The sequence below is a fragment of the Mustelus asterias genome, unplaced genomic scaffold (genome assembly GCF_964213995.1).
Source record: "Mustelus asterias unplaced genomic scaffold, sMusAst1.hap1.1 HAP1_SCAFFOLD_36, whole genome shotgun sequence".
Classification (NCBI taxonomy): Eukaryota; Metazoa; Chordata; class Chondrichthyes; order Carcharhiniformes; family Triakidae; genus Mustelus; species Mustelus asterias.
In genome coordinates this window covers 4,504,290-4,526,900 of record NW_027590118.1, presented here as the reverse complement: position 1 = coordinate 4,526,900, position 22,611 = coordinate 4,504,290, and the positions used below count along the sequence as shown (strand labels likewise).

At 46.4% G+C, this 22,611-nt stretch overlaps 1 protein-coding gene across 1 annotated transcript; it reads left to right on the top strand.

The window, feature by feature from the left end:
* Nucleotides 1-12,017: 12,017 nt before the first annotated feature.
* Nucleotides 12,018-21,015, top strand: LOC144482687 (putative G-protein coupled receptor 139). The gene is made up of 2 exons (XM_078201529.1): nucleotides 12,018-12,114; nucleotides 20,120-21,015. The coding sequence occupies exons 1-2, from the start codon at nucleotides 12,018-12,020 to the stop codon at nucleotides 21,013-21,015; spliced, it is 993 nt and encodes a 330-aa protein (XP_078057655.1).
* Nucleotides 21,016-22,611: the final 1,596 nt, after the last annotated feature.

Here is a 22,611-nt window from a genome sequence, read left to right as displayed (position 1 = left end):
TTGAGGGGGGGTAGTTATAGAACCGATGTCAGGGGTAGGTTCTTCACCCAGAGGGTGGTGAGGGATTGGAATGCCCTGCCAGCATCAGTAGTAAATGCGCCTAGTTTGGGGGCGTTTAAGAGATCCGTAGATAGGTTCATGGACGAAAAGAAATTGGTTTAGGTTGGAGGGTCACAGTTTTTTTTTTTTTTTAACTGGTCGGTGCAACATCGTGGGCCGAAGGGCCTGTTCTGCGCTGTAATGTTCTATGTTCTATGTTCTAAATCCGTGCTGCATCTTTCCTGGGTGTGTTAGATGGGGACAGTGCAGCGGGGGCTTTATTCTGTATCTAGTCCCGTGCGATACCTGTCCAGGGAGTGTTTGATGGTGGACAGTGCAGAGGAGCATTACTCTGTATCTAACCCAGTGCTGGACCTGTCCTCGGTTTGTGTGATGGGGACAGTGCAGAGGGTGCTTTACTCTGTATCTAATCCCGTGCTGTACCTGTCCAGGGAGTGTTTGTTGGGGGACAGTGTAAAGGGAGCTTTACTCTTTATCTATCCCCGTGCTGTACCTGTCCTTGGAGTGTTTAATGGGGGACAGGGTAGAGGTGCTTTACTCTGTATCTAACCCCATGCTGTATCTGTCCAGGGAGTGTTTGATGGGGGACAGTGCAGAGGGAGCTTTACACGGTATATAACCCCCTTGTGAAACTTTCCCGTGAGTGTTTGTTGGGGGACAGTGTACAGGGAGCTTTACTCTTTATCTAACCCCGTGCTGTACCTGTCCAGGGAGTCTTTGATGGGGGACAGTGTCGGGAGAGATTTACTCTGTATCTAAATCCGTGCTGCATCTTTCCTGGGAGTGTTAGATGGGGACAGTGCAGCGGGGGCTTTATTCTGTATCTAGTCCCGTGCGATACCTGTCCAGGGAGTGTTTGATGGTGGACAGTGCAGAGGAGCATTACTCTGTATCTAACCCAGTGCTGGACCTGTCCTCGGTTTGTGTGATGGGGACAGTGCAGAGGGTGCTTTTCTCTGTATCTAATCCCGTGCTGTACCTGTCCCGGGAGTGTTTGATGAGGACAGTGTAGATTGAGCTTTACTCTGTATCGAGCTCCGTGCTGTACCTGTCCTGGGAGTGTTAAATGGGGAGTGCCGAGGGAGCTTTACAGTGTATCGAACCCCAAGCTGTACCTGTCCTGGGAGTGTCCGATGGGGATAGTGTAGAGGGAGCTTTACTCTGTATTTAACCCCGTCCTGTACCTGTCCTGGGATTGTTTGATGGGGGCAGTGTAGAGGGAGCTTTACTCGGTATCTAACCCCGTGCTGTACCTGTCCTGGGAGTATCCGATGGGGAACAGTGTAGAGGGAGCTTTACTCTGTATCTAACCCCGTGCTGTACCTGACCTGGTTGTGTTTGATGGGGGACAGTGGAGAGGGAGCTTCATTCTGTATCTAATCCCGTGCTGTACCTGTCCTGGGAGCGTTTGATGAGGGAGAGTGTCGAGGGAGCTTTGCAAGGTATATAACCCCGTTGTGAACCTGTCCCGGGAGTGTTTGATGGGACAGTGTCGGAAGAGCTTTACTCTGCATCTAACTCCGTGCTGTATCTTTCCTGGGAGTGTTTGATGCGGACAGTGTAGAGGGAAGTTTATTCTGTATCTAATCCCGTGCTATACCTGTCCAGGGAGAATTTGATGGGGGAGAGTGCAGACGAGCCTTACTCTGTATCTAACCCCGTGCTGTACCTATCCTCGGTTTGTTTGATGGGGACAGTGTAGATTGATCTTTACTCTGTATCTAACTCCGTGCTGTACATGTCCTGGGAGTGTTTGATGGGGGACAGTGTTGAGGGAGCTTTACTTTGTATCTCAGCCCGTGCTGTACCTGACCTGGGAGTGTTTGATGGGGACAGTGTAGAGGGAGCTTTACTCTGTATCTAACCCCGTGCTGTACCTGTCCTGGGAGTGTTTGATGGGGCGGGGGGGGGGGGGGGGGGGTGGGGGGGTGGCGGGGACAGTGCAGTGGAAGTTTTAATCTGTATCTAACTCCGTGCTGTACCTGTCCTTGGTTTGTTTGATGGGGACAATGTCGATTAAGCTTTACTCTGTATCTACTCCGTGCTGTACCTGTCCTGGGAGTGTTAAATGGGGAGTGTCGAGGGAGATTTACTGTGTATCTAATCCCGAGCTGTACCTGTCCTGGGAGTGTCGGATGGGGATAGTGTAGAGGGAGCTTTACTCTGTATCTAACCCCGTGCTGTACCTGTCCTGGGAGTGTTTGATGGGGGACAGTGTAGAGGGAGCTTTACTCGGTATCTAACCCCGTGCTGTACCTGTCCTCTGAGTGTTTAATGGGGAACAGTGTAGAGGGAGCTTTACTCTTTCTCTAACCCCGTGCCGTACCTGTCCTGGGAGTGTTTGATGGGGGACAGTTTAGAGGGAGCTTTACTCTGTATCTAACCCCATGCTGTATCTGTCCAGGGAATGTTTGATGGGGGACAGTCTCGTGGGAGCTTTACTCTGTATCTAACCCCGTGCTGTCCGTGTCCTGGTAGTTTTGGATGGGGACAGGGTAGAGGGAGCTCTACTCTGTATCTAACCCCGTGCTGTATCTGCCTGGGAGTGTTTGATGGGGACAGTGTAGAGGGGGATTTATTCTGCATCTCGTCCCGTGCCATACCTTTCCAGGGAGAGTTTGATGGGGGACAGTGCAGAGGAGAATTACCCGTGCTGCACCTGTCGCCGGTTTGTTTGATGGGGACAGTGTAGATTGAGATTTACTCTGTATCTTACTCCGTGCTGTACCTGTCCTGGGAGTGTTTGATGGGTCAGTGTAGAGGGAGCTTTACTCTGTATCGAACCCCGTACTGTACCTGTCCTGGGAGTGTTTGATGGGGGACAGTGGAGAGGGAGCTTTACTCTATATCTTGCCCCGTGCTGTACCTATCCTCGGTTTGTTTGTTGGGGACAGTGTAGATTGATCTTTACTCTATATCTAACTCCGTGCTGTACCTGTCCTGGGTGTGTTTAATGGGGGACAGTGCAGAGGGAGCTTCACCCTGTATCTAACCCCGTGCTGTACCTGTCCTGGGAGTGTTTGATGAGGGACAGTGTAGAGGGAGCTTTAACCTGTATCTAAACCCGTGCAGCACCTGTCCTGGAAGTGTTTGATGGGGCACAGTGCAGAGGGAGCTTTACTCTGTATCTAACCCCGTGCTGTACCTGTCCTGGGAGTGTTTGATGGGGGACAGTATAGAGGGAGTTTTACTCTGTATCTAACCCCGTGCTGTACCTGTCCTGGGAGTGTTTCATGGGGAAATGGTCGAGGGAGCTTTCCTCTGTATCTAACTCCGTGCTGTACCTGTCCAGGGACTGTTTGATGAGGACAGTGTAGAGGGAGCTTTACTCTGTATCTAACCCCGTGCTCTGTCTGTCATGGGAGTTTTTCATGTGTGAACAGTGAAGAGGGAACTTTACTCTGTATCTGACCCCGTGCTGTACCTGACCTGGGAGTGTTTGATGGGGGGACAGTGTAGAGGGAGCTTTATTCTGTATCTACCGCCATGCTGTACCTGTCCTGGGTGTGTTTCATGGGGGGGGGGAGGGGGCGAGGACAGTGTAGAGGAAGTTTTACTCTGTATCTAACCCCGTGCTGTACCTGTCCAGGGAATGTTTGATGGGGGACAGTGTAGAGGGAGCTTTACTCTTTATCTAACCCCGTGCTGTACCTGTCCTGGGAGTGTTTGATGGGGACAGTGCAGATTGAGCTTTACTCTGTATCTAACTCCGTGCTGTACCTGTCCTGCGAGTGTTAAATGGGGAGTGTCGAGGGACCTTTACTGTGTATCGAACCCCGAGCTGTACCTGTCCTGGGAGTGTCCGATGGGGATAGTGTAGAGGGAGCTTTGCTCTGTATCTAACCCCGTCCTGTACCTGTCCTGGGAGTGTTTGATGGGGGACAGTGTAGAGGGAGCTTTACTCTGTATCTCACCCCCCAGCCCCCCCCCCCCCCCCCGCCCCCGCTGTATCTGACCTGGGAGTGTGTGATGGGGGACAGTGTAGGGGGAGATTTACTCTGTATCTAACCCCGTGCTGTACGTGTCCTGGGTGTGTTTGATGGGGATCGTGTAGTGGGAGCTTTACTCTGTATCTAACCCCTTGCTGTTCCTGTCCTGGGACTGTTTGATGGGGACAGTGTAGAGGGAGCTTTACTCTGTTTCTAACCCTGTCCGGGGAGTGTTTGATGGGGACATAAGAACATAAGAAATAGGAGCAGGAGTAGGCCATCTAGCCCCTCGAGCCTGCCCCGCCATTCAATAATATCATGGCTGATCTGAAGTGGATCAGTTCCACTTACCCGCCTGACCCCTCTAACCCCTAATTCCCTTACCGATCAGGAATCCATCTATCCGTGATTTAAAAATAATCAACGAGGTAGCCTCCACCACTTCAGTGGGCAGAGAATTCTTGAGATTCACCACCCTCTGAGAGAAGAAGTTCCTCCTCAACTCTGTCTTAAACTGACCCCCCTTTATTTTGAGGCTGTGCCCTCCAGTTCTGGTTCCCTTTCGAAGTGTAAAGAATCTCTCCACCTCCACCCTATCCAGCCCCTTCATTGTCTTATAGGTCTCTACAAGATCCCCCCTCAGCCTTCTAAATACAACGAATGCAAACCCAATCTGCTCAGTCTCTCCTCATCATCAACACCCCTCAACTCTGGTATCGACCTGGTGAACCTTCTCTGCACTCCCTCCAAGGCCAATATATCCTTCCGCAAATAAGGGGACCAAAACTATACACAGTATTCCAGCTGCGGCCTCACCAATGCCCTTGCAGATGAATAAGACATCTCTGCTTTTATATTATATCCCCCTTGCGATATAGGGCAACATCCCATTTGCCTTCTTGATCACCTGTTGTACCTGCAGACTGGGTTTTTGCGTCTCAGGCACGAGGACCCCCAGGTCCCACTGCACAGCAGCATGTTGTAATTTCTTTCCATTTAGATAATAATACAGTTTGCTATTATTTCTTCCAAAGTGAATAACCTCGGATTTGTTAACGTTACACTCCATCTGCCAGATCCTGGCCCACTCACTCAGCCTGTTCAAATCTCTGTGCAGACCTTCTACGCCCTCCACACGATTCACTATTCCACTTATCTTTGTGTCATCTGCAAACTTTGTTACCCTACACTCAGTCCCCTACTCCAGATCGTCTATATAAATAGTTGAGGCCCCTGTACCAATCCCTGCGGCACGCCACTCGTTACCATCTGCGAACCAGAAAAGCACCCATTTATTCCGACTCTCTGCTTCCTGTCGGATAGCCAATCCCCAATCCACGCTAACACCCTACCCCTTACTCCGTGTGACCCAATCGTCTTCAGCATCCTTTGAATGCAGAATGTAAGTTTGTTCCTCCACGAATACACTTGATTTAAATAATTGAGGAACAGAGCATCTATTTCAGGTCAAGCAGAGGTGGCAGTGTGGGAGCATGGTGCTAAATATCAGAATTATCAATATCTGACTGCTCAGAGACAGGAATTAAAATAAATATATTCACTGCATGTGAAACATGTATAAAATGATATGCTTTAAAAAGTTACTGCTCGTGTTCAGTGACTGGAACTAATGTACTTCACCTTGAGATCTCTATAAATGTGCCTCTTCTGTTCTGTACAGTCAGTTGGAGAAACGGATTTCAAAATGTTTTTCAATTAGATTGTATAAGATCTCCACATGCATTTTCACAAATTCCCTCAATAAATCCCCAGCTGCATTTAACAAGGCAGTCCCCACCAATTGAATTCTGGATTTCACTCTGCGTGAGATGTCAGCACCTCCGGGAATGTCACCCCGCTTGCTGAACGCTGACACACAGACTCACTGTTCCTGGGAGATAAAGTGTTCTTGTGTTGGATCGGGTCATCTCATTGTCCCAATACTGCAAACAATCACAATATGGAACGGGTTCTCACTTCGACACGGGTCAATTATTCCCCATTCGGCATTGATTGCAATCAGTTGGTCAATCTGATTTACTTTACTGGGGCACTCTTCACATACAACAGAAAATGTCTGCAATTAATTCATTCGAATTCCAAAGTAAATATGAATAATGAACCTTGGATCACGAGGGAGATTGTAACACTGATTAAGAGGAAGAGAGAGTTGTCTGAAATGTACAGGCAGCAAGGAACAGATCAGATGCTCGAGGAGTATAAAAAGTGCAAGAAGCTCCCTAAGAGGGAAATCAGGAGGGCTAAAAGAAGACATGAGGTTGCTTTGGCAGACAGAGTGAAGGAAAATCCAAAGAGCTTCTGTAAGTATGTTAGGCGCAAAAGGATAGTGACGGAAAAAATTGGTCCTCTTGAAGACCAGAGTGGTAGACTCTGTATGGAACCAAAATAAATGGGGGAGATACTAAATTGATTTTTTGCATCCTTATTTACTGAGGAAACGGGCATGGAGTCTACGGAAATAGGGCAAACTGGTCGGGAGGTCATGTAACCTTTACAGATTAAAGGGGAGGAGGTGCTCGTTGTCTTGTGGCAAATCAGAGTGGATAAATCCCCAGGACCGGACAGGGTATTCCCATGGACCTTGAGGGAAGCTCGTGTTGAACTTGCAGGGGCCCTGACAGACATATTGAAAATGTCAGTATTCACGGGAGAGGTGCCGGATGATTGGAGGGTGGCTCATGTTGTTCCGTTGTTTAAAAAAGGTTCCAAAAGAAATCCGGGAAATTATAGGCCAGTAAGTTTGACGTCGGTGGTGGGCAAGTTATTGGAAGGTGTGATAAGGGACAGGATCTACAAATATTTGGATCGACAGGGACTTATTAGGGAGAGTTAACATGGCTTTGTGCATGGTAGTTCATGTTTAATCAACCGATTACAGTTTTTTCGAGGAGGTTACCAGGAAAGTGGATGAAGGGAAGGCAGTGAATGTTGTCTACTTGGATGTCAGCAAGGCCTTTGACAAGGTCCCTCATGGGAGCTTTGTTAGGAAGGTTCAGTTGCTGGGTGTACATGGGGAGGTAGTAACTTGGATTAGACACTGGCTCATTGGAAGAAGCCAGAGAGTGGTTGTGGAGGATTGCTTCTCTGAGTGGAGGCCTGTGACAAGTGGTGTGCCACAGAGATCAGTGTTGTGTCCGTTGTTGTTTGTCATCTATATCAATGATCTGGATGATAATGTGGTAAATTGTATCAGAGCATTTGCTGATGATACAAAGATTGGAGGTGTAGTGGACAGTGAGGAAGGTTTTCAAAGCTTGCAGAGGGATTTGGACCAATTAGAAAAATGGGCTAAAAAATGGCAAATGGAATTTAACGCAGACAAGTGTGAGATATTGCACTTTGGAAGGAATAACCAAAGAAGAACATACAGGGTAAATGGTAGGACTCTGAAGAGTGCAGTTGAACAGAGGGATCTGGGAATACAGGTACAGAATTCCCTGAAAGTGACGTCACAGGTGGATAGGGTCGAAAAGAGTGCCTTTGGTACATTGGCCTTTATAATTCGGAGTATTGAGTATAAAAGTTGGTGTGTTATGGTAAGGTTATATAAGGCATTGGTAAGGCCGAATCTAGTGTAATGTGTACAGTTTTGATCACCTAGTTACAGGAAGGATGTAAGTAAGGTTGAAAGAGTGCAGAGAAGGTTCACAAGGATGTTGCCGGGACTTGAGAAGCTGAGTTACTGAGAGAGATTGAATAGGTTGGGAGTTAATACCCTGGAGCATCGAAGCATGAGGGGAGATTTGATAGACGTGTATAAGATTTTGATGGGTATAGATAGAGTGAATGCCAGCAGGCTTTTTCCGCTGAGGCTCGGGGAGAAAAAAACCAGAGGGCATGGGTTAAGGGTAAAAGGAGAAAAGTTTAAAGGGAATATTCGGGGGGTTCTTCTTCACGCAGAGAGTGGTGGGAGTGTGGATTGAGGTACCGGCTAAAGTGGTAAATGCTTTTAACATTTAAGAAAAACTTGGACGGGTTGATGGATGAGAGGGGTTTGGAGGGATATGGTCCAAGTGCAGGTCAGTGGGACTTGGCAAAAAATGGTTCGGCACAGACAATAAAGGCCAAAAGGCCTGTTTCTGAGCTGTAATTTTCAATGGTTTTCTAAATGCATTAGTTGTAATTTATCAAAATTCACTGGACTCTGGGGAGGTGCCAGCTGATTGGAAAACAGCTAATGTAACGCCACTGCTAAAAAAGGAGGTAGACAAAAGGGAGGTAACTACAGGCCGGTTAGCTTAACATCCGTAGTTTGGAAAATGCTGGAATCTATCATTAAGGAAGAAATAACAGGACACCTGGAACATAATGGTTCAATCAATTAGACGCAGCATGGATTCATGAAGGGAAAGTCATGTTTGACTAATTTCCTGGAATGTTTTGAGTATATAACGAGTGCGGTTGACAGAGGGGAATCGGTGGATGCGTACTTACATTTCCAGAAGGCATTCGATAAGGTGCCTCACAAAAGGTTGCTGCACAAGATGAAGGTACACGGAGTTGGGGGTGAAGTGTTAGCGTGGATTGAGGATTGGCTATCTAACAGGAAGCAGAGAGTCGGAATAAATGGGTGCTTTTCTGTTTGGCAGTTGGTAACTCGTGGCGTGCCGCAGGGATCGGTGCTGGGGCCTCAACTATTTACCATGTACATCGACGATCTGGAGAAGGGGACCGAGTGTAGGGAAACAAAATTTGAGAATGACATAAAGATGAGTTGGAAAGCACATTGCATGGATATGGCCTGCCTCCTTGGTGCCGGGATCCGGGATGCCTCTGATCGGGTCCCAGAAATCCTGAGGTGGGAGGGAGAGGAGCCAGAGGTCGTGGTACACATTGGTACCGCTGACATAGGTAGGAAGAGGGAAGGGGTCATGAAAAGAGAATATAGGGAGTTAGGTAGACAGTTGGGAAGGAGGAACGCAAAGGTAGTCATCTCAGGATTGCTGCCTGTGCCACGGGAAAGTGAGAGCAGGAATGGAGTGGGGTGGAGGATGAATGCGTGTTTGAGGGACTGGAGCAGGGGGCAGAGATTCAGGTCCCTCGATCATTGGGACCTCTTTAGGGGCAGGTGTGACCGATACAAAAAAAGACGGGTGGCACTTGAATCCCAGGGGGACCAATATCCTGGCAGGAATGTTGGCAAGGGCGACTGGAGAGACTTTAAACTAGAAAGGTTGGGGGGAGGGAATCGTGAAGAGGTGACTGAGAGCGAGGAGGTTAGCCCACAAATAGAGGAGGATTGTAGACAGTGTAAGCGGGAGAATAGACGGGTGATGGAGAAGGGGAGAGCTCAGACCAAAGGCGTGAATTGGAAGGAGGTATTCTCGAGGGAAAGTACCGAAGAAAGGTGGCAGATTTTCAAGGAATGTTTGTCTGGAGTTCTGCATCACAACGGTCCGATGAGACAGGGAGGATTTGGTAGGTTACGAGAACCGTGGTGCACGAAAGCTGTGCTGAACCTCGTCAAAAGGAAAAGGAAAGCGTACAATAGGTTCAGGGAGCTTGGCGGTGATGGGGATCTAGATGAGTATACGGCTTCTAGGAAAGGGACTTAAGAAGGAAATTAGGAGAGCCAGAAGGGGTCACGATAAGGCCTTGGCAGGTAATATTAAGGAGAACAATAAGGCGTTCTCTGAATATGCGAAGAGTAAATGGATGAGATGTGAAGAAATAGGACCAATAAAATGTGAAGCTGAGAAAGTCTGTCCGGAACCGGAAGAAATAGCAGAGGTGCTTAATGAATACTTTACCTCGGTATTCATGGTGGAAATATACCTGGGTGGGTGTACCACAGGATTGCGGCGGACTGCGAAGATTGAGTTTGTCGACATGAAGAGGATGTGTTGGAAATTTTGAATAGCATCAAGATAGATAAGTCGCCGGGTCCGGATGGGATGTACTCCAGGTTACTGTGGAAGGCGAGGGAAGAGATTGCAGAGCCTCTGGCGATGATCTTTGCGTCGTCGATGGAGACGGCAGCGTTTCCGGAGGATTGCGGATGTGGTTCCTATATTCAAGAAATGGAAGAGGGATAGCCCAGGAAATTACTGACTGGTGAGTCTAACCTCAGTGTTTGGTCAGTTGATGGAGAAGATCCTGAGGGACAGGATTTATGAACATTTAGAGAAGTTTAGTATGCTCAAAAGTAGTCAGCACGGCTTTGTCAAAGGCAAATCGTGCCTTACGAGCCTGGTGGAGTTCTTTGAAAATGTAACTAAACACGTTGACGAAGGAAAAGCAGTGGATGTGGTTTACATGGACTTCATCAAGGCGTTCGGTAAGGTCCCCCATGCAAGACTTCTCGAGAAAGTGAGAGGGCATGGGATCTAAGGGGCTGTTGCCTTGTGGATCCAGAACTGGCTTGCCTGCAGAAGGCAGAGAGTGGTTGTAGATGGGTCTTTTTCTGAATGGAGGTCGGTCACCAGTAGAGTGCTCCAGGGACCTGTTCTAGGACCCTTGCTGTTTGTCATTTTCATAAATGACCTGGATGAGGAAGTGGAGGGATGCGTTGGTAAGTTTGCCGACGACACGAAGGTTGGTGGGGTTGTGGATGGTCTGGAGGGATGTCAGAAGCTGCAGCGTGACAAAGATAGGATGCAAGACTGGGCGGAGAAGTGGCAGATGGACTTCAACCCGGATAATTGCGCAGTGCTACGTTTTGGCAGGTCAAATGGGATGACGGAGTATAATATCAAGGGTAAGACTCTTAGCAGTGTAAAGGATCAGAAGGACCTTGGGGTCTGGGTCCATAGGACTCTAAAATCGGCTTCACAGGTTGAGGTGGTGGTTCAGAAGGCGTATGGTGTGCTGGCCTTCATCAAGCGAGGGATTGAGTTTAGGAGTCCGGGGATAATGATGCAGCTTTATAAGACCCTCGGCAGACCCCACTTGGAGTACTGTGCTCAGTTCTGGTCACCTCATTACAGGAGGGATGTGGAAATTATTGAAAGGGTGCAGCGAAGATTTCCAAGGATGTTGCCTGTGTTGGGTGGCATCCTTACGAGGATCGGTTGAGGGAGCTCGGTCTTTTCTCCTTGGAGAGACGAAGGATGAGAGGTGGCCTGAGAGAGGTGTAAAAGATGTTGAGAGGTATAGATCGAGTGGATTCTCAGAGGCGTTTTCCCAGGGCTGAAATGGCTGCTATGAGAGGACACGGTTTAAGGTGCTGGGGAGTAGGTACAGAGGAGATTTCAGAGGTAGGTTTTTCACCCAGAGGGTGGTAGGTGAATGGAATTGGCTGCCGTCAATGGTGGTGGAGGAAAACTCGATAGGGTCTTTTAAGAGACTTCTGGATGAGTACGTGGGACTTAATAGGATTGAGGGTTGTAGGTAAGTCTATATATAGCCTAGGTAGGTAGGGACATGACCGGCGCAACTTGTGGGCTGAAGGGCCTGTGTGTGCTGTAGTTTTTCTATATTCTATGTTCTATGTTCTAAAAATATCAGCTATGATTGAATGGCGGAACAGACTCGATGGGCCGAATGGCCTAATTCTGCTCCTATGTCTTACGGTATTATGATCGTATGGCCCTGAGAACATGTTCCGATGTTTAGATCATATGGTGGGACCAATGACGCTCACGGAAAGTATCACCAATGCTGTACACTGTAACAATTGTGTCTGGAACCAGCAACTAATATACTTGGTTCCAGATGGCAATTTGATTTTATTGAACGTGGAGCTCATGGCTAAAGGATCTGTCTCCTTTTGTAATTGATATATCAGTAGAATTGTGAAACTTGTATGAGTGTATAAACGTGAGGAAATAGTCTCTGTCCCTGGGGCTTTTTCGGAACTGTAATTAAGCTGTAAGGAAAATCTTTGGGTGAAATTGGTGACTTCATCTGTTTGTTCAGTGGCTGTAAGTAAACCCAGTCAACATGGGAGCCGATTTTCTGATCTGCTGGATTTTCTCTCTTATAAGTAAAGGGAAAGCTCTCAATGCGTCAGTGGGAAAATTCCTCTCAGTGTCAGGAGCAGCATCTATTCCTCCAGAAAAGGGAGAGATGGCTCTCGGTTTTCTGATCAAGCTGAAGATTTTGTGGGCACTATACGATATCCAGACAATATACTTCCCCATTCTGGCTGCGTTCGGTGTGCCAGGTAAGTAACAAGCTGCAGCAGATAGGTCAGTAACCGCATGTTGCCAGTATTGGGCATCTTAACCGCCTGTCCCGCTCTTTCCTTCAGTATTTTTTGTAAATGGAAGCTGTTTTTTGTACAGAAGAGGCTGGGAGAGAACATTACCTCATTGGCTGTATAGCATTTTGAGAATAACTGAACTTGTTAAAGTGCTTGCTTTTTTTTCTCTCTTTTTTCCTTCTGTTTGTCTTTCTTTCTTCTTTCTGTTTTTATTTCAAAAGAAACACTTTCTTAACCCTTAAGAGTACTGATAGGTAGAGGGATCTGGGTGTCCAGGAACAAAGGTCACTGAAAGTGGCAATGCAGGTGGAGAAGGTAGTCAAGAAGGCATACTGCATGGTTGCCTTCATCGGCTGGGATATTGAGTTTAAAAATTGGCAAGTCATGTTGCAGCTTTATAGAACCTTAGTTAGGCCGCAGATGGAATATAGTGTTCAATTCTGGTCGCCACACTACCAGAAGGATGTGGAGGCTTTGGAGAGGGTACAGAAAAGATTTACAGGATGTTGCCTGGTACGGAGGGCATTAGCTATGAGGAGAGGTTGGAGAAACTTGGTTTGTTCTCACTGGAACGATGGAGGTTGAGGGGCGACCTGATAGAAGTCTACAAGATTATGAGGACAGAGCGGATAGTCAGAAGCTTTTTCCTAGAGTGGAAGAGTCAATTACTAGATGGGGGTTTAAGGTGCGAGGGGCAAGGTTTAAAGGAGATGTACGAGGCAAGGTTTTTTACACAGAGGGTGTTGGTTGCCTGGAACTCGCTGCCGGGGGAGGTAGTGGAAGCAGATACGATAGTGACTTTTCAGAGGCATCTGGACAAATACATGAATGGGATGGGAATAGAGCCATATGGTCGCTGGAAGGGTAGGAGGTTTTAATTCAGACAGGGTCCATAGGACTGTAAAATCGGCCCCGCAGGTGGAGGAGGTGGATAAAAGGCGTATGGTGTGCTGGCCTTTATCAATCGAGGGATTGAGATTAGGAGTCCGGGGATAATGATGCAGCTATGTAAGACCCTCGTCAGACCCCACTTGGAGTACTGTGCTCAGTTCTGGTCGCCTCATTGCAGGAAGGATGTGGAAAAGATTAAAAGGGTGCAGAGGAGATTTACAAGGATGTTGCCTGGATTGAGTGGCATGCCTTATGAGGATAGGCTGAGGGAGCTCGGTCTTTTCTCCTTGGAGAGACGTGGGATGAGAGGAGACCTAAGAGAGGTATATAAGTTGTTGAGAGGCATAGATCGGGTGGACTCTCAGAGGCTTTTTCCCTGGGTGGAAATGGCTGCTACGAGAGGACACAGGTTTAAGTTGCTGGGGGGGGGGGGGAAGGAACTGGGGAAATGTTAGGGGGAAGCTTTTCACTCAGAGGGTGGTGGGCGAGTGGAATCGGCTGCCGTCAGTGGTGGTGGAGGCAAACTCAATCGGGTCTTTTATGACACTCCTGGATGAGTACATGGGACTTAATAAAATGGAGAGTTATAGGTAGGCCTAGAAGGTAGGGATATGTTCGGCACAACTTGTGGGGCCGAAGGGCCTGTTTTGTGTTGTAGTTTTCTATGTTTCTCTGTCGGCAGCATGGTCGGTGCAAGCTTGGAGGGCCGAAGGGCCTGCTCCTGTGCAGTAATTTTCTTTGTTCCTTCTTTCTTTCTTTCACTTGTCAATGGTTGTTACATTCCACCATGCTCTGATGTTCTGCTCCATGTTCAGATTACTGTTTCTGAATGGATAAATTAGATTACAATTTGACGTTCAGTTACTAATTATTTAGATTAGTTAATTGTTTAATTTCGACCAATAAATTTCAATTAGCTATTTAATTCCATGTGTCTTCAGGACAATAATTGTGACAAATAAATAAACTTTAACTTTATCAGCTGTGATTTTGTGCTGAAGCTGCCTTATTTTAGCGATGATAAGGTGACAACATTGAATTCCATCAAGCACATTCCTTGATTCTTTTACATAATGATCAATCTCCATCTTAACTGCATCTACCCATTTTGTTTCCAAATCCTTGATTAGACTTGACGAAAGAAATTAAGACCGGTCTCCTGATATCAACCATCAGCAACATGTTTTGTACTCTTTTCTGTTCTTTAAGTTTATTTTAGTTTAGTTAGGGCATCTTGATCGGTACGGGCTTGGGGGGGGGGGGGGCGGGGGGGGGGGGGCAAAGGGCCTGTTCCTGTCCTGTACTTGTCATTGTTCTTTCTTGTTCTTTCTTTGTAAGTTCGTAATAGGCCATTCACCCCCTCGAGCCTGCTTCGCTGCTGAGCAAGATGATGGCTGATATGATTGTGGCTGTAACGTCTTCCATTAACATTGACTCCTTTTTACATCAACAATAGAATCCGCACAGTGCAGAAGGAGGTCATTCAGCCCATCGAGTCGGCACCGACAACAATCCCACCCAGGTCCTATTCCTTAACCCCACATATTTACCCTGCTTGTACCCCATGTTAGAGGGGTTTCCGACAAGGTGTCATACATACTCAGGAAACCAATGCCACAGTATAAAGTAAAATCATTGTCTCGTTCAATGCCAGGAGTACTGTGGGGAAGGCAGATGAGCTGAAGGCGTGGATAGACACATGGAAATATGACACTATAGCCATGAGTGAAACTTGGCTACAGGAGGGGCAGGACTGGCAGCTTAATGTTCCAGGGTTCCAATATTTCAGGTGGGATAGAGGCAGAGGGATAAAAGGTGGGGGGGGGGTGGCATTGTTGGTCAGGGACAATGTTACAGCGGTACTCAGGCAGGATAGATTAGGGAGCTTGTCTACAGAGGCCCTATGGGTGGAGCTGAGAAACAGGAAAGGTATGACCACATTAATGGGCTTGTATTATAGACCACCCAATAGTCAGCGAAAATTGGAGGAGCAAATCAGCGGAGAGATAGCTGACAACTGCAAGAAGCACAAAGTTGTGATAGCAGGGGATTTTAATTTTCCACATATAGATTGGGACTCGCATACTGTTAAAGGTTCAGACGGGGTAGAGTTTGTAAAATGTGTTCAGGAGAATATTCTACATCAGTATATAGAGGTGCCGACTAGAGAGGATGCGATATTGGATCTCCTATTGGGCAATGAGTTAGGGCAGGTGATGGATGTGAGTGTGAGGGAACACTTTGGATACAGTGATCATAATGCCATAGTTTCAACCTGATCATGGATAAGGATAGATCCGGTCATCAGGTTGAAGTTCTGAACTGGAAAAAGGCCAAATTTGATGAAATGAGAAGGGATCTGGAAGTGCGGATTGGTTCTCTGGTAAGGATGTAAATGGAAAGTGGGAGGCCTTCAAAGGAGAAATTTTGAGAGTGCAGAGTTTGTATCTTCCTGTCAGGATTAAAGGCAAAGTAAACAGGAATAAGGAACATTGGTTCTCGAGGGAGATTGTAACACTGATTAAGAGGAAGAGAGAGTTGTATGAAATGTACAGGCAGCAAGGAACAGATCAGATGCTCGAGGAGTATAAAAAGTGCAAGAAGCTACTTAAGAGGGAAATCAGGTGGGCTAAAAGAAGACATGAGATTGCTTTGGCACACAGAGTGAAGGAAAATCAAAAGAGCTTCTATAGGTATGTAAGGAGCAAAAGGATAGTGAGGGATAAAATTGGTCCTCTTGAAGAACAGAGTGGTACACTGTATATGGAACCAAAAGAGATGGGGGAGATACTAAATGGTTTTTTTGCATCTGTATTTACTGAGGAAACGGGCATGGAGTCTACAGAAATAGGGCAAACAGGTAGGGAGATCATGGGACCTTTACAGATTAAAGGGGAGGAGATGCTTGCTGTCTTGAGGCAAATCAGAGTGGATAAATCCCCAGGACCGGACAGGGTATTCCCACGGACCTTGAGGGAAGCTAGTGTTGAACTTGCAGGGGCCCTGGCAGACATATTTAAAATGTCAGTATTCACGGGGGAGGTGCCGGGTGATTGGAGGGTGGCTCATGTTGTTCCGTTGTTTAAAAAAGTTTCCAAAAGAAATCCGAGAAATTATAGGCCATTAAGTTTGACGTCGGTGGTGGGCAAGTTATTGGAAGGTGTGATGAGGGACAGGATCTACAAATATTTGGATAGACAGGGACTTATTAGGGAGAGTCAACATGGCTTTGTGCGTGGCAGGTCATGTTTGACCAATCTATTAGAGTTTTAGAGGAGGTTACCAGGAAAGTGGATGAAGGGAAGGCGGTGGATGTTGTCTACCTGGATTTCAGCAAGGCCTTTGACAAGGTCCCTCATGGGAGGTTAGTTAGGGAGGTTCAGTCGCTGGGTATACATCGAGAGGTAGTACATTGGATTAGACAGTGGCTCAATGGAAGAACACAGTAAGAAGTTTAACAACACCAGGTTAAAGTCCAACAGGTTTATTTGGCAGCAAAAGCCACACAAGCTTTCGGAGCTCCGAAAGCTTGTGTGGCTTTTGCTACCAAATAAACCTGTTGGACTTTAACCTGGTGTTGATAAACTTCTTACTGTGTTTACCCCAGTCCAACGCCGGCATCTCCACATCAATGGAAGAAGCCAGAGAGTGGTTGTGGAGGTTTGCTTCTCTGAGTGGAGGCCTGTAACTCGTGGTGTGCCGCAAGGATCGGTGTTGGGTCCATTGTTGTTTGTCATCTATATCAATGATCTGGATGATAATGTGTTAAATTCGATCAGCAAATTTGCTGATGATACAAAGATTGGAGGTGTAGTGGACAGTGAGGAAGGTTTTCAAAGCTTGCAGAGGGATTTGGACCATCGAGAAAAATGGGCTAAAAAATGGCAAATGGAATTTAACGCAGACAAGTGTGAGATATTGCACATTGGAAGGACAAACCAAAGAAGAACGTACAGGGTAAATGGTAGGACTCTGAAGAGTGCAGTTGAACAAAGGGATCTGGGAATACAGGTACAGAATTCCCTGAAAGTGACGTCACAGGTGGATAGGGTCGAAAAGAGTGCCTTTTGTACATTGGCCTTTATAAATCGGAGTATCGAGTATAAAACTTGGAGTGTTATGGTAAGGTTATATAAGGCATTGGTGAGGCCGAATTTGGAGTATTGTGTACAGTTTTGTTCACCTAGTTACAGGAAGGATGCAAATAAGGTTGAAAGAGTGCAGAGAAGGTTCACAAGGATGTTGCCGGGACTTGAGAAGCTGAGTAACAGAGAGAGATTGAATAGGTTGGGACTTTATTCCCTGAAGCGTAGAAGATTGAGGGGAGATTTGATAGAGGTGTATAAGATTTTGATGGGTATAGATAGAGTGAATGCAAGCAGGCTTTTTCCGCTGAGGCGAGGGGAGAAAAAAACCAGAGGGCATGGGTTAAGGGTGAAAGGAGAAAAGTTCAAAGGGAATATTAGGGGGGGGGGGGCTTCTTCACGCAGAGAGTGGTGGGAGTGTGGAATGAGCTGCCAGATAATGTTGTAAACGCGGAGTCACTTTTAACATTTAAGAAAAACTTGGACGGGTTCATGGATGAGAGGGGTGTGGAGGAACATGGTCCAAGTGCAGGTCAGTTGGACTCGGCAAAAAATGGTCCGGCACAGACAAGAAGGGCCAAAAGGCCTGTTTCTGAGCTGTAATTTTCTATGGTTCTATGGTTGTAAAACCTCATTGCAAACCAGTGATCAATGAGAGAAATTATTAATGACAGTCTCACGTACAGAGCACCTGGACCCTTGGAATAAGTTCTGACATTATCACTAAAAATCAAAAGCTTTACGCTTTCTTAATCTAATTCTCCACTTTACATTAGTAAAAAAGTAATTTCATCTAATGTCAATCCATCAACATAAATCTCCATCACATTATTCAGCCAATTGCTCAGTACCTTCCAACATAATAGTTTCTTATTTGTCCATTACTAACCAGACGTTATTCCCACTCCAGTTCTGATTACTTCACTGTTGCCGGGATATGGCAGCCATTAATGTAATAGCCAACGTGAAGGTTTTCCAGAGGCTCACTGGCAAGATTGACTGAACATTTGTTCCCGCGTCCAGGGTTATGTCTCATCTGTGTGTGAGCTGCGATCCAATTATTTATAAAGTTGCAAAATGTGTTCCCTTACAATCATCTCCCAGTTTACTTGCTGAGGTTCCCAGGACAATGGCTCTTAAACTATTCAAATCTCCCATTATGCTTTTCGGTACCTTGCATTGACTGAAAATGTTCAATCGCAGCAAAATACTTGAAATGCATTTAAAATATCAATTTATATGTCTTAAAATCTGAATTACTGTCTTTAAATCTCTTACTGTATTAATATGTGGGCAAGTCATCATTCCCTCCCTACTTTGTCGGTGTCTGTATTCTGTCCAAGCTCAGAGAAATTTAAAATAATCACTTTCATCCTGCCACTCAGGGGCAATTTAGCATGACCAATCAACATATCCCACACATCTCTGGACTTTGGACAATCTATGCTAACTTGATCCAAAAGCTTCACCAGAGTGAATAGATGACCTCTACCTAACCTTTCGAATCCATTAATCACCCAAAATGAGCTTTAAATCTCTTCAATTAAGAAGATGAAAGCCTATTCTGTGTAAATTCACTCGTTTTACTTATACGGCCGCTCATTGCTGATGGATCTGGTAAGGTAATGCCCATATTTGTCGAACCGCCTATCATTAGAAAAATACACTTTTTAAAAAATTACTGGATGAGAAACTGAGCTACATATTTGAGGATAGAGTACAAAACTATCCTACATATTGTTTTCACTGGGAAGACGGAGGATGAGGGGAGACCTGATAGAGGTCCACAAAATTATGAGAGACAGAGACAGGGTGGATAATCAGAGGCTTTTCCCCAGGGTGAAAGTGTCAATTACGAGGGGGCACAGGTTCGAGATGAGAGGTGTTCACACAGAGAGGGTGGGTGCCTGGAATGCGCTGGCAGAGGAGGTGGTGGAAGCAGGAACATTAGCAACATTTAAGAGGTATCTGGATGGGTACATGAATAAGTACGGAATAGAGGGATATGGATCGAGTAAGGCAGAATATTTATTTTTGTAGTTTAGTTAGGGCATCATGATTGGCACAGGCTTGGGGGGCCTCTTTCTGTGCTGTACCTTGTCCGAAAAAGGGTGGCATGGTGGCACAGTGGTTAGCACTGCTGCCTCACAGCGCCAGGTACCCGGATGCAATTCCATCCTCAGGTGACTGTGTGCAGTTTCTTCCAGGTGCTCCGGTTTCCTCCCACAATCCAAAGATGTGCATGTTAGGTGGATTGGCCATTGTAAATTGCCCCTTAGTGTCGGGGGGATTAATGGGGGAAATATGTGCGATTACGGAAATAGGGCCTGGTTGGGATTGTTGCCAGTGCAGGCTCAATGGCCGAATGGCCTCTTTCTGCACGATAGGGATTCTATGATTCTATTCTTTGAATGCTAATCATAGAATCATAGAATCCCAAAAGTACAGAAAGAGGCCATTTGGCCCATCGAGTCTGCACCGATCACAATCCCACCCAGGCCCTATCCCCATATTCACCCACTAATCCTTACAACCTACGCATCTCAGGACACTTAGGGCAATTTTAGCATGGCCAATCAACCTAACCCGCGCATCTTTGGACTGTGGGAGGAAACCGGAGCACCCGGAGGAAACCCACGCAGACACGTGGAGAACGTGCAAACTTCACACAGACAGCGACCCAAGCCGGGAATCGAACCCAGGTCCCTGGAGCTGTGAAGCAGCAGTGCGAACCACTGTGCTACCGTGCCGCCCAATGTTTGAGTTCGGAACAAATCTCCATGTTACACGACAATGCAGAAAACATGTGGGCCAGAATTTTACCGGACTGCCCACCACGGGAATCAAAGCGGGGAAGGGGCGGACAATGGGAAGGTCCGTTGATCTCGGGTGGGATTTTCCAGTCTCGGGTCGAGCCAGGCTGTGAAACCCTGCCCAGGCTGTTGCCCGGCGAGAGATGAAGCTTTTCCCTATCATCTGTTTTCTTACAGTTAACGTGGTGACGATTGCCATCCTGTCTCGGGGAAAGTGTGGCCTCTCCAGATGTGTGACTCACTACCTGATAGGCATGGCCCTTGCCGATCTCCTGGTCGTTATAATCGATCTTATACTGAGGCAGATTCCTATCGCTTACCGGGAACAGTTTATTTTCTTCAGGAATGTTGCTCTGTGTAACATCCATGCTGTCTTTCTTTACGCTGTTACGGACTTTTCCGTCTGGTTCACAGTGACTTTCACCTTTGACCGATTTGTGGCCATTTGTTGCCAGAATCTGAAATCTAAATATTGCACAGCGAAAACAGCAGACGTGGTTCTGGGAATCGTGACAGTTCTGAGCCTTTTGAAAAATATTTTTTGGTATTTTCTATATACCACCGAATATTACCTTTCAAACAGTTCCTGGTTTTGCCGTGTTGATTTCCATGTAACCCGCTCGATGGCCTGGGCTGTTGTTGAATTAATGCATTACATTATAACGCCATTTCTTCCGTTTGTTTTGATTCTATTGTTCAATGTGTTAACAGTCAGATACATTTTAATGGCCAGCAGAGCCCGCAGCAGACTTCGAGGTCGTAGCTCTGGGGAGACCACCAGCGACCCAGAGATAGAGAACCGAAGGAAATCCATAATGTTGCTGTTTATCATATCGGGGAATTTCATCTTCTTATGGGTGGTGTTCATGGTTTGCTCAATATTAAGACGACTGGATTACTTGGGGTATTCTGTTCCCCTGCCCACGTTTGTCCGGGAAATTGGCTTCATGCTGCAGCTCCTGAGCTCCTGCACCAACACTTTTGCTTATGCAGTGACTCAAAGGAAATTTAGAGAGGAGTTTTGGAATGGAGTGAAACAACCCTTCAAATTGATGGCCAAATTACATCATTGAGAAGACATCACAATTTGGAACATTGTTGCTGCCGTGTTCTGTGCATTCTACTGTTGGGCTATGTTCCTTTTTTAATTTTCTGAACCAAGTCTCAAACATGGTGCAAAGTTAATTGTAGTTGTTGTCACTTGTAAATGCTTCATACCCTCTTACCTGCAAGGAAGTGACCCAAACACAACTTCTGTACAGATGGGTTTCAAACAATGACTTGGTCAAGAGGATTAGCAGTCCCAAGTTCAGCCTCTTGCTCAAAAAATGCTTAGGAAATGACTCCGACCATGGTTATTTCCCAGAAATTGACCAATCCTGAGGAATGCCGAGCCAAGTGCTCAGTATCTCAAATGTGAATCGGCTGATTTGATCTCTACCGTTCTTTGAAGGAAGACTTTCAAGAAAATTAGGCTGACACGAGCAAAACAAGATATCAGGATGATTCTGTCCTGTAATCTTTGCACCATCACTTGAAAAAACGGTGAAGAAATATTAATGCTTGTATATTAAATTCCAAATCTCCACTCCTCCACCTGATTCATCTCCACTGCCTGATGCTCCTTAAATAAAATATTGGTTCGGCCACATTTGGAATAGTGCATCCAGTTCTGCTCTCCACACTACCAGAAGGACATGGAGCCTTTGGAGAGAGAGCAGAAAAGGTTTACCAGGATGTTGCCTGGTATGGAGGGTATTAGCTATGAGGAGAGATTGAGTAAACTGGAACTGTACTCCCTGGAAAGACGGAGGCTGAGGGGTGACCTGACAGAAGTTTATAGAATTATGACGGGTATGGGGAGGGTGAACAGTTGGAAGCTTTTTTCCCAGGGAAGAAATGACAATCACATGGAGGCACAAGTTCAAGATAAGGGGGGAAAGGTTCGGTGGAGATGTGCGGTGTAAGTTTTTTACATGGAGGGTAGTGGGGGCCTGGAATGCACTGACAAGTGAGTGGATATACATGTAGTGATGCTTGGATAGTGCTGTCTTCCTTGATTGTAGAAACTATTAATAATCTAATGCTTACAGTATTATAGTATAAGTGAGTATAAACTATTGCCTAGCTCCTGTCGGTTGGCTGAAGTCATAGAACATAGAACAGTACAGCACAGAACAGGCCCTTCGGCCCACGATGTTGTGCGGAGCTTTATCTGAAACCAAGATCAAGCTATCCCACTCCCTATCATCCTGGTGTGCTCCATGTGCCAATCCAATAACCGCTTAAATGTTCCTCAAGTGTCTGACTCCACTATCACTGCAGGCAGTCCATTCCACACCCCAACCACTCTCTGCGTAAAGGACCAACTTCTGAGATCCTTCCTATATCTCCCACCACGAACCCTATAGTTATGCCCCCTTGTAATAGCTCCATCCACCCGAGGAAATAGTCTTTGAACGTTCACTCTATCTATCCCCTTCATCATTTTATAAACCATCTCTTAAGTCTCCCCTCAACCTCCTCCACTCCAGAGAGAACAGCGCTAGCTCCCTCAACCTTTCCTCATAAGAGCTACCCTCCAAACCAGGCAGCATCCTGGTAAATCTCCTCTGCACTCTTTCCAGCGCTTCCACATCCTTCTTATAGTGAGGTGACCAGAACTGCAC